Source organism: Vulpes lagopus, chromosome 8, assembly GCF_018345385.1.
Source record: "Vulpes lagopus strain Blue_001 chromosome 8, ASM1834538v1, whole genome shotgun sequence".
In the NCBI taxonomy this organism is placed as follows: Eukaryota; Metazoa; Chordata; class Mammalia; order Carnivora; family Canidae; genus Vulpes; species Vulpes lagopus.
This window is the reverse complement of record NC_054831.1, coordinates 28006142-28019133: the sequence shown is the minus strand read 5'-3', so window position 1 is coordinate 28019133 and position 12992 is coordinate 28006142. Positions and strand designations below refer to the sequence as shown.

The 12992-nt window shown below is 37.7% G+C and overlaps 1 protein-coding gene across 1 annotated transcript in view; it reads left to right on the top strand.

Moving 5' to 3' along the window:
• GALNTL6 (polypeptide N-acetylgalactosaminyltransferase like 6) overlaps positions 1 to 12992 on the top strand; it is a 1140566-nt gene that overhangs the window by 927829 nt on the left and 199745 nt on the right. The window contains exon 6 of the mRNA XM_041767135.1: positions 9465 to 9650. Within this exon, the coding sequence (XP_041623069.1) occupies positions 9465 to 9650 (186 nt within the window). The remainder of the gene's footprint in view (positions 1 to 9464; positions 9651 to 12992) is intronic.

The following is a 12992-nucleotide window of genomic DNA, read 5'->3' as shown; positions in this document are numbered from 1 at the left end:
GTCACTGTTTCTCACTATGACATTTTTGTGTGAGGACAGAGATATTTTCAAATACTGAAAAGATTTAACTGCAGGAAAAAATAACAAGAAAGAAATATGGGGGGCGGTGGAGTTCAGAGCTGAGCAGAGCTAGGCTGTGCCAGGGTTAAAAGTGGATAGTCTGGGGGTGCCTAGCTGGCTCAGTTGGTAGAGCATTCCTGACCTCAAGGTCATGACTCCAAGCCCCCTATTGGGCATGGAGCCTATTTAAAAAAAAATTAATAATCTCTTAATGTCATTTAATAGCCAGTCAGTGTTCATATCCCCCAACCGGTACAGAAGTGGATAGTCTGGCATATGTAATTATCAACAACTGCTTCCCCTTGATTTCTATATGTGCCCTGGTCAGAAAACTCTAAAGCTGCCATGGAGTGTTTAAGAGTCCTTCATCAGTGGCCTTCCCTCCTCTCTGTGAAGAACTGTAACGAGTCTGATATTTCACTCTAGTTACAAGTTGCCAAGATGGCCTGCCACTGTCTAATGGAGGCAGAAGACATGAGAATCCTAGATCAGAGATGATGAACTTTAGTACCAACAGCACAGGAAGCCACATGATGATCAGGGTGCCTGTGTCAATTCCCCTTGCCCCCAAGTCACCCGGGTACAAGGCCAGTGTGCACAGATACAAAAGCAGTGGATGTACTTTAGTGAAGGAATCTTGAACTTATGGAACTCAAATCTTCTATAATGGGAAGCAAGCATGCAGAGGGAGACACTATTGCTACCTTCCAAGCCTTATAAATAAACCTGCCCTTTTTTCTGGGAGAGACATGATCTCTGCTTTTTATGTCTATTTGCTATATAAACATTCTTGAAAAGATAATCTGGAACAAGTGGTAGTCATGGCCTCCTTCTCAAAACAGGCAGAAATGTGAACGACTTCTGAAGAACGGTGTCCAATTCTTTCCTTCCATGATTGCACAGAGTCAAGGAATCTCTTGGGGGGAAAAGAACCTCAAATTCTTTCCACAACTGTATAAAAACCTAATTGGTCAAAAGTGGCAGCCACCCACTGTAGCTGAGAAAGAAGGAGATTTGGAATATTGTAGGTTTCATGGCTATCTTGTTTTTGTCTCACTTTCTTATGGTCTCTGAGTTACCTTGTTGGGTGTTGATGTTCTGTGAGATTGTTACCTCCAAAGGAAAAGATAAGCCTCACTGTGAGCACAGTTATCAGACATCAGAGGCTCCTTTTTATTTTCTCAACTCTATCTTAGAATCAGGATTCATATCAGATCCTCTCAGTGTGACTGGTTGATACACTGTATTTCTTAAGAATTTTTTAATCTTTAGGATTCTCTTTTCATTTCTTTTCTTTTACCTTTTATTTTTTTTCTTTTTTTTTTCTTTTTTTTTCTCTTTTTTTTTTCTTTCTTTTTTTTCTTTTTTTTTTTTTTCTCTTTTTTTTTATTTTACCTTTTAGTCTATTTGTTGAAGAAATCAAGCCATTTGCCCTAGGGAATTTCCCATAGTTTGAATTTTGCTGATTATTTCTCTGATGTGTCATTTGACATATTCTCCAATCCTTTACTTCCGATAAATGGGTTGTTGGGTCTAAAGGCATGATCAAATTCATTCAGTATTTGGCAAGAATACTTTGTGGATGGTGATGTATTCTTTCATTAGGAGGCACATAACTAGGTGATTGTAGCTCCTTTTGTAATGTTAGCAGCCATCGATGGTTTCATCCATTAGTTCGTTAGGAGTTGCAAAAGGATGACATCTTAATTCTATCTTTTCTTTTTTTATGAGCTGGAATACATTTTGTCTATATATTTAAGTTCAGTGTCCCCAGCTATTTCCCAAATGACTTCAGAGGTCTTGCATGTTAAAAAAAAAAAATAGAAAATAGGACATTCACATAGAGAACCCAATTGAAATCATAATAGAGATAATTGAATATGGTTTCACAAATGCTATTACTTTCTTGGTTAGATTTTTTTTTTATTCTAATGTGAAATGTCTATATTTGAATGCCATCAAAAGGGACAGATTTAGTGTGGTCAACCAGAAAATAAAGAGATCGACGGTTTTCTGAAGCTCAATGAGAGACAAAATCTATGGACAGGCACACCTCCTTTTATTGTGCTTTACTTTATTTCACTTTGCAGATACTGCAAATTTTTACAAACTGAGGTCTGTACAGACAACTCCAAATTGAGCAAGTCTGTCAATGCCATTTTTCCAAAACCATTTGCTCACTTTTGTGTCTCTGTGTCACATTTTGGTCATTCTCATATTTCTAACTTTTTCATTTTTCTTATATTTGTTACAGTGCTACGTGATCTTTGAAAGATCTTTGAAAGATCTCAGTGATCTTTGATGAAACTATGGTAATTGTTGGGATGCCACAAATCCCACCCCTTATAATATAGTGAATTTAACAGATAAAAGTGTGTTCTGACTGCTTCATGACCAACCTTTCCCACATTGTCTGCCTCTTCTGGGGCTTCCCTCTTCCCTGAGACATAACAATATTGAAATTAGTCCAGTTAATAACCCTACAATGGCCGCTAAGTGTTCAAGTGCAAGTGTCACATGTCTCTCACTTCAAATCAAGTTAGAAATGATTATGTTTAGTGAGGAAAGCATGTTAAAAGCTGAGACAGGATGAAAGCTAGGCTTCCTGAATCAAACAGTTTATGAATGCAAAGAAGAAATTCTTGAAGGAAAATTAAAAGTGATATTCCAGTGAACACATGAATGATACAAAAGAGAAACAGCCTTATTGATGATGTGGAGAAAGTTTGAGTGGTCCTGATAGAAGACCAAACCAGCTACCACATTCCCCTAAACCAAAAGCCAATCCAGATCAAGGTCCTCACTCTCTTCAATTCTAAGATGGCCGGGAGAGGTGAAGAAGCTGCAGAAGAAAAGTTGAAAGCTAGAAGAGGTTGGTTCATGAGGTTTAATAAGGAAAGAAGAGGAGAGAAGCCATCTCTGGAATGGAAGAGTGCAAAGTGAAGCAGCAGGCACTGATGCAAAAGATCTAGCTCAGGTCATTAATGAAGGTGGCTATACTAAACAATAGATTTTTACCAGATGAAACAGCCATCTCTTGAAAGAAGATGCCATTTAAGATTTTTATAGCTAAAGAGAAGTAAATGCCTGGCTTTAATGTTTCAAAGGACAGGCTGACTCTGTTGTTAAGGGCTAATGCAGATGGTGACTTGAAGTTGAAGCCAGAGCTCCCTGACTATTCTGAAAATCCTAAGCTTTTAAGAATTATGCTAAATCTACTCTCCCTGTGCTCTATAAATGGAACAACAAAACTTGGATGACAGCACATCTGCTTGCAACATGGTTTACTAAATATTTTAAGCCCAATGTTGAGACGTCCTTCTCAAAATAAAGATTTCTTTCAAAATATGGCTGCTCATTTACAATATGCCAGGTCACCCTAGAGCCCTGATGGAGATAGGCACAAGATTGATGTTATTTTCATGTCTGCTAATACAACATCCATTCTGCAGTCCACACATCAAGGAGTAATTTCAATTTTCAAATCTTATTACTTAAGAAATACATTCTGTAAGACTATAGCTGTCATTGATAGTGATCCCTCTAAAGAATCTGAGCAAAGTAAATTGAAAACCTCCTGGAAAGGATTCACTATGCTAGATACCTTGAAGAACATTTGTGATTCTTGGGAAGCATTCAAAACATCAACATGAACAGGAGTTTGGAAGAAGTTGATTCTAATCCTCATGGATGACTATAAGAGGTTTAGGACTTCAGTGTAGGAAGTAATTGGAGATGTAGTAGAACAGTAAGAGAACTAGAAGTAGAACCTGAAGTTGGAACTGGATTGCTACTATCTCATGATCAAACTTGAACAGATAAGGAGTTGCTTCCTATGGGTGAGCAAAGAAAATGGTTTCTTGAGATGGAAACTACTCCTGGTGGAGATGCTATGAAGATTGTTGAAATGAAAACAAAGCATTTACAGTACAATGTAAACATAGTTGATAAAGCAGCAGCAGGGTTTGAGACATTTGACTCCAATTTTGAATGAAGTTCTGGGTAAATGTTATCCAATCATATCACATGCTCTCGTGAAATGGGTTGTGGAAAAGAGTCATTGTTGCAGCAAACCTGTCGTCTAATGTGAATTGCCACAGTCAGCCCAAACTTCAGCAATCACCACCCTGATCAGTTAGCAGCCATCAACATTGAGGCAAGATGCTCCACCAGCGAAAAGATAAGAATTCCCTAAGGGTTAGCAATTTTTAGCAATAAAATATTTTTCAATTAAGGTATATACATTGTTTTGAGACATAATGCTATTGCCTATTTAATAGACTACAATGTACTGTAACTTAAACTTGTATATGCACTGGGAAACCAAAAAAATTTCTTTGACTTGCTTTACTGTGATTTTAGTTTTTTTGTGGTGATTTGGAACCCAACCTCCAATATCTCTGAGGTATGCCTGTATTTCTCCTGTGTAAAGACTGTAGAAAAAGTCTGTAGAGGCTCCGTTATGCAGAAAGTTATTCTGAACACAGCCACTTTTGGTTAAAATATACACATGAATATGTCAAGTGGATTAAGAAATAGAAAAATATCTCATATTTCCTAATTATGAAGTATTACTTGTCACTCTGATATAAACTCCAATTACCTAGAATACTGAGAGTTGTATTAATAGTATATTTTTGTTGTGAGGATTAACCATAAAAGGAAGATGTGTATGTTACTGTGTATATATATTCCATTACATTCCAGAACTCATAACAACCAGAAACTATTCTACATGATCTTAAAGTCATGCTCTACTACATTCTGCTAACATTAAACTATACACATCAAAGACATTTCATCTCCATAGGTATGTAATTAAATATAGAAATATCTGTCTCTAGATAAACAGTGTCTCCTTGCCCCTTTTGCTCTCTCCTTGGGATATAAATTAGGGAATTCAAAGGAGATAGAAGGAATTGGACAACAAGTTGCTGAGCCTCAATGAGCTGCTGTGACAGGGCAGCTGTTTGCTTGGCCTTTCGTGGCTCTTCTACTTGAGACACACTAGCCATGCTCTATAACACTGATAGTCACTGGATTGTCTGTCCCCTTGGGAACAACTCCTCAGAGGTAGACTAGAAAGCTATCTAAACTCTGCTACTATATTTTTCTGACATAATAAGCATAACTTATTGAACAGATATAAATCTTTGATGAACTTACAGTGCTTCAAAGTCATTATTTTGACATCAGTAAGTCTTATAGACAGTGAACTGCGGGAGATTAGACAGATGCTGTATTGACCAAAGAAAATACCCTGGAGTTTGCTTTTTGACTAAATCTTTGATACACATTAGCTTTATTTTGACTCTTATTTTCAGAAGTGAGACACAGCCCAAAGAAACACAAAATACCAACCATTAGGATGCTTTTGAGAAAAAAATAGGTCCTCGATAGGGTTACATCTATTCTATAAGTAAAACTTGACAGGAGGAAACCATAGAATCATAGAACTAGAAGGAACATTTAAGACCAACTGGGCAAATTTCCTCCCGTATAGCTAAGGAAAATGAGGTTAAATGGGGTGTAGTGACTCACCCAAAGGCATGTGGCCAGTTAGTCCTCAACTCTTGACTGTGCATGTCATCGAAGGTGATTTTTAGTGTTTAGTTGCTACCCTTAACTTTAAATATACAAGTGAATGATATATTCTTCATATAAGTTCATGGAGCATAGGTGAAATCTCTAGAAAAAGAGGAAAATTATCAAGAAAACTGCTAAATTTAATACAGAACTGGACACCAAAATTTCACTTACAGACAACTTTTCATTCCCTATTGCCTCACAATGATACAATAAACTGTGGCAAAAACTGGCATATTTGAAGTTGTGTTGACTTGTCCAGGTTGTCAGGATACCACTCAGCAGGCTTTAACTAGTAGTTTTGTAGCCACCAACCAAAAAATTTTACTAGTTCCCCAAATGTCTCATAGTCTAAAGAAATCTGCCTGTTTTATAAAAATACCATAAACCCTCTTGTCATTATTTAAAACTAAAGTTCAAATGGGATCTTCAAAGATACTGTGCTTGAATTAAAATAATATAAAATCATGTTTAAAATCATTTTAATAATATTTTAGAAATAAATCTAAACATTTGTTCATATAAAAGAAATACAAAATGTTTTTAATTTAAAGTGATCTCCACCATCCCCAGTAACTCCGTTGTATGAGAGTCTAATTTGCTAATTAGACTGATGATACCTGTCTTCATTGTGAGTTATGGGCAATTAGAAATTACAACTGAACTACTAAAAGAGAATGGACCCTTCACAAGGGCAGTCAACCAGATCATTATTCTGAGGCAAAGCAACCTAATGATTACTGCAAAGTTCAAACTGAAAGAATTGATTTGAACAATAAGATGACTCTATTTGGGGTCAAACCCTTTGTGCTTTATGGATACCATACTATTCTTTTAGTACATTAAAATGGGTTTTAATCAAAGAAAAATCCACAAAATCAGATAATGTGCCTAGAGGGAAAGGAGACATGCAGAGATAGTGCCCCCTACTCTGCCCCACCCCCACTAAATTCCAGAGAATTTCATATAAACTAAAAAGTAGGGAAAGTCCATACTCCCAGGTAATAAACAACCCTTTCATACGCAGCTACAGAGAATGAGTCCTCCTTGCCCCAGGAGGCTCCTATTAGTCGTAGGGGTCAGGGAGGAAAGAACTAACTGCAGCCCAGACCGCCAAGACCAAGACCAAATTCACACTGGTACTTGCCAAAGCCCAGGAAGGCTTCATGAAAGAGCATAAATGAACACTCTTTTGGTGGGTTTAACAAATGTTCACTTCTTTCATCCCCAGTGACCATTGTGACACAATTTCCAGAAGACACTATGTTTCTGCGGTCCACATAACTGGTTTACAAAAAAAACTTCTAGAATGACACTTGTATGTACATTGGAGATACGGAAGGATTTCAGTGCCTGAATAAATTACAGTAATGAGATATGGCGTGTCTTCTTAAACATTTATTACTATGAAAAACCCTGACCAAACACAGGCCTTTCAAAAGTAGCATATAGAGAGCTCTAGGATCGATCACTTGCTACTTACTCCTTGCCTTTGATTGCAAAACTGGGTGCAGGTTTCTGCTTTACTTCCCTAACAGGTTAGTACAATCTGGTCTTATTCACAGGTGGCACTGTGTTGTGCCATCCTTTGGAATTTTTCTCTGCAGCTTGCACAGAGAGGAGCAGGGGAGAGAAAGCAAAGAGGAGAGTGGGGGGCAGAAGTTAGTCCCTTTGTATGGCACACGTGTCTTAAAGAGACAGAGATGCTTTGGAGTCAGCCTTTCGGTTGAAAAGCTATGATACTGCCGTCACGTTTTATGTGTTCATTTATTGCTAGCCAAAACCTTTCACTCTTTAAATTTTCCATAAAGAGAATATGCTGAATTATCAAAATCTCACCAAGAAACAAAAATCCTATGTTTTTCTTCTTTCAGACTGAGCATTCAAAGGCATTTCTTCAGCTGGAAATGCTGTTCTTTCTCTTCATAAGTACAGGCAACTTAGGAGGTCTCCAATTATTGACTTACTGAATGAGCACCGTGAGGTCTCTAACCAAAAGCTGGACCCTCTACCACACTCTAAGTGGAGAAAATCCCCTGATTCCCTTCATAGGTAAAGAAATTCAGGCCAGGAGAATTTACATGACTTATTCATATATTTCACTGATACTGACCTAGTACCCACTTAGGTCTATTCTGACTTCAAATCTGTAATCTTTGCATTTGGTAGTCTGATCTCCATACCTCTGTTCATTACAGGAAGAACAAAATAGAAGGGAACCAATTTGTTGCTAAAACACTTGTTAAAGATCCTACCAATATTCTTTTATAGCAAAAATTAGAAAACTAAGTAGTTTTTTACTTGATCCATTTGTAAAGCATAGTTATGGGGCAGTCAGAAAAAAAAGAAATTGAGCGTTTGTTTTTTTTTTGTTTTTTTGGGTTTTTTTTTTTTTTTTTTTTGAGAGAGAGAGAGAGAGAGCACATGTATGTAGGTGCACAACGGAGGGAAGAGAAGAGGGAGAGGGAGAGAGAGAATCTCAAACAGGCTCCAAGCTCAGTGAGTTGCCTAATGTGAGGCTTGATCTCAGGACCCTGAGATCATGACCTGAACCAAAATCAGGAGTAGGACATTTAACCAACTGAGTCACACAGATGCCCTGGAAATTGAGATTTTAAAAAAAATACTACATAAATGAGAAGAAATAAAAATAAAAATTTATGCATAGAGAAATTCCAATATGAGTAATTCTGAAATCTGTTAAATTGGATTGCAGGGAAGGGAATCATAAATCCTTATGTGAATCCCTATTGCTACAGATCATAGAAGGGGATTTAATAATAATATTGCTTTTGATTGCACACATGCAGGGAAAGTTTGAAAGTGGAACTACAGAACATATTGCATACTAAGATTCTGTTTCTATGAATATTAGATATGACTTGTTAGAAACTCTAGCAAAGCCCTCCTAATGTTTTAGGTACCAAAGAGTAAAAGCATAGGATATAAGTTATATGAGTACATATTCCACAGAAAGACATCAAACACACTTACTTGGCATTAAAGATCTAAGATATTAATGCATTTTACAACAGCCAGGAGGAAATGTTTTTGCTCTGTAAATAAGCTCTCTGATTCGATTTGGTTCCTACAGTTTGTTTTTAATTAGGCAAAGAGACATTTTTAAAATTTTTGTTTTCTAACCTTAAATAGCTAAGTTCAAAATGATTGTGTAGTATCTATCTACCTTCTCCTTTTCCTGTCTAATTTTAACAGCAAGTCAGTCCTTTTTACACTTCCATTCAGAAGATGCTAAACTTCTTTATTAGTTTCCTTTTACCCTGGGAGCAGAAGGAGTGGGGGAGAGAATCTGTTTGGTTCTTGTTGATTTGAGAGATATAATTTTTTCTGGTGGTTTTATATGCATTATTTTCAAAACACAGAAATAGATATGGCTTTGCTGGAAAGAGCCCTCTTGTTGAAAAGAACCCATATGCTGGAATGTTCATCTGACTTTACACAGCAGGAACCAGAGGGCCAATGCTCATTGTGGCAAATGTTGGCCAGGATTAAGTATGGTGGCAGCTGGTCGACAGTTGGCACATGGTACAGCTCTCGTGGGTCTATGTCTTCTACAGTGTTGAAACAAAGGGCAGTATTTGCAGTTTATGAAGCCTTTTGGAAAACATAAAGTAAAAGAAAAAAACCCTCTGGGCATAAAATCTTATTAGCGTCTTCGCTCGAGATGAGGAGAGGAGAAAAATGGATGTAAGCTTGGATTCATCATTCACATACACTTAATGCATAAACACCCACGGATAATTCTGTTGCAATTAATGTTTTATGTTCTTTCTCTACACTCTCTGCTTCATTCCTAGAACACTTGAAGGATAAGTTAGAAGAATATATGGCCCGATTTTCCAAAGTCAGGATTGTTCGCACCAAGAAAAGGGAAGGGCTCATCCGGACTCGCCTCTTGGGGGCATCTATGGCCAGAGGAGAAGTCTTGACGTTCCTGGACTCCCACTGTGAAGTCAATGTGAACTGGCTGCCCCCACTCCTTAGTGAGTACGCATACTAATGGTGGCCTTTTGGGGACCAGGGGGGCCTGGGGAATCACCCTCCTTCATAGGGAGTTTGTGGCTTGCTTCTGTTCAGATTGCAATCAACAAAGACTAGAGATCCCTTCTACCGTTTTTACAGTGAGAGCCTTGACTTCTGTCTTAACCTCGGCTAAGGACCAGTAGGTAACTAGACAACTGCATTAAAATGGACATTTTAGTTACTACCAACTGCAATCTAACTTAAGGCTTGAAAAAGTTTCATTTAGTTTAAACTAACTAAATTCTCCTTTATTGTTCTTATAATCATTAGGTAAATAATAAAAGAAAAAAGTGTTTTTTAAAAAGATTTTATTTATTTATTCATGAGAGACACAGAGAGAGAGGCAGAGACATAGAGGGAGAAAGAGGCTCCCCTCAGGGAGTCCGATGTGGGACTCAATCCCAGGACCCTGGGGTCACAATCTGAGCCAAAGGTAGATGCCAAACCATTGAGTCACGCAGCAGCCCCAGAAAAAAAAAATATTTAAAAGCTCTAGTTCTAATTACAGTAAGATTAAAACACACTCACTCACCACACACACAGAGCTTAACAATGATTACAGAACTGTTAAGAAATGAGGAAAGAAAATTATTCACCCCTAGAATACAGTTCAAGTGTAAGTGCTCTGTCATTTTCTAGGATTTGTAATGCCAGTTCTCCTAGCCACTTCTGGCATGGCTCTGGGGCCCTAAATATATAATCTCCCAAGTTTACGTAGGACCCCCTCAAACACTCCAAGCTACTATCCAGATGACACATCTCATAATGCTCACAATATGGCTGAAGAGTAGGGAAAGAAGAAGCCTCTCTATCGCATCACAGTTGAACTGTTAGAAACATGAAAGAAGTAAAAGGCATTCAAGCTAGAAAACACATGTGTGGCTCAGTTGGAGCTTGACTCTTCTGTTTTTTACTTCACAATGAAGTCAGACATAAAGTCCAGTAGTGGACGAGGAATAAATTGCAAGCTTGGAAAAAAATATATGTTTCTAAAAAGCTCTTGGTGTGCACATACCGTATGACTCCTTATTCTTTTAGATTTCGCTAAATCAACTTTTATTGTAAATATATCCCTGGCCTTGGAGCTAAAGCCAGTAAAAACTGCCTTTACAATAAGCTGCCTCAGAAAGAATGATTTGCTATTGACTACTGTGTAGGATTTCAGCTGGAACCAGCAAAGCTCCATTAGTAAAAGATGTGGGGGGGAAATCAATTGAAACTGTGTAGGATTTAAGACAGGAAATGACCAGCAACTAACACCACACCGCATCACCAGATCCACACATACCTACACAGATGACTGCCCAGCCATCGTAATCAACAGGAATGTCTCAGTGCTCCTGCGGCCAGAGATTCCTCTGAGCTTTTAATTAAAAGTACCTTGTCCAAGGACATAGCAATTTAGAGTTTCATCAGCAACAGTGAGATTCCTGCAAACTGAATTTGACCTGTATGCTGTTGAATACTCAAGGAAGTCAGCAAAAGGCCTAATTTATTTATGAACCAAAGCAATTCCTAAATGCCAATTATCAAGCCTCTGATTGTTCATATGAATCCAACAGGAAAAGAGAGAGAGAGAGAGAGAGCGAAAATAAAGAGAAACCCACTTTTTCTCATTAAAACATTTCATTTCCTGTAGGCCTGATGGATAAGAAATGATTCAAGCTCAGGATCACTATCTTTTTTTATTTTCCTCTATCAGTGCCTTGACACATCATCCAAAATGAAAAAACAGGCGGAGCCACACAGTTTCTTGGTTCATTTTTCACCTTGGGATTATACCTGAATTTCAATTTCCCATTAAGAGTCTGTTTGTTTGATCCCTGGAAATTGAAATGTAGGCACAAGCCTTAGATGAAAAATTAGTCATGCTGCTTTCACCCTAAGCTAGAACAGCTGGATGAGAGCTGAAAGGAAATTTGAAGGGAAAGTTGACAGTTAATTTAACATACTCATTCTCTTTGGGTCACCTTGGGACTCCTTGTTGGTCAAGGAACTTGTAAATCAACCTGATTCTGAATTTGATTGAAGAAAGTCACTGAAACCTTAATATTAAAACACCTGCAGAGAGATTTTGAACACCGCAATGATTGCCCCCTCTGCCAAAGACATCTATGGGGAAACACCATTTAGATAAAGATTAAAACCCATTACAAGACTTACTCAGGTGAAAATGGATGCTCACAGGGTGCTTGGTGAAGAATCACCTGAAATAGTGCTGGGGCTCTCCCTGTCTACGAGTTAGCTGAAATAATATTAAGGCAACCTCCAGGCTCTCAGAGGCCCTGGGGCCATGCTGTTTACTTTGCCACATACCAGCATTCTATATTCCCCTTACCCTGTTTAATCTTTTTTCTATCACATTTATCACCTCTGAACGTGCTATATAATTTAAAGATTTATTATGTATATTGATGGTCTTTGCTCTACTGCTAAAGACAGAGATTTTTGTGGTTGTTACTCATTGATATGTTCCCAGAACCTAGAAAAGTGGCAGGCATATAATTTCTATTCAATAAATAGTTGTTGAATTGGAAGGAAGGAAGGAAGGAAGGAAGGAAGGAAGGAAGGAAGGAAGGAAAGAAGGAAAGTATATATAAATATGGAGGGGAGACCTTCTACAGAATTCTGTGGTTTCTCCGCCCTGCCTTATCAGCGTCACCAAAATAATAATACTAAGATAACCAAACCTCATTATTTCTAAAAAATATGTTTTTTAAGATATTTGAATGTATTTTATTCTGCATGCCACATCAGAGTGTCCAAATAACCAGAAAGCAGATGTTCATACTTAAGTTCTGTCATACTTAAATATCAATTGAGTGCACATTCTTGGGAAGAAAGTACAGTTGGCCCCTTAAACTACACAGAGATTAGGAGCACCAACACCCCATACAGTCAAATATTCATATGTAACTTTGGACTCCACCCAAAACTTCACTACCAATAGCCTAGTGTTGACCAGAAGCCTTACCAATCACATAAACAGTCAATTGACCCTTATTGTGTATGGTATATGTATTATATACCCCATTCTTACAACAAAGTAAATTAGAAAATAAAATGTTCTTAAGAAAATCATAAGGAAGAGAAAATACATGTATAGCACTGTACTCCATCAGAAAAAAATATATATTTATAAGGGACCTGTGAAGTTCAAGTTCGTGTCGTTCAATAGTCAACTGTATGTCACATGTAGCTGTTCTAGGAGACCCAAGTAGGTAAATGCCAATTCCCTGTGCTATTAAAATCTCACAGTAATAATATTTACATGGAAAAGGAAGGAGCTGGAACCGGAAAAG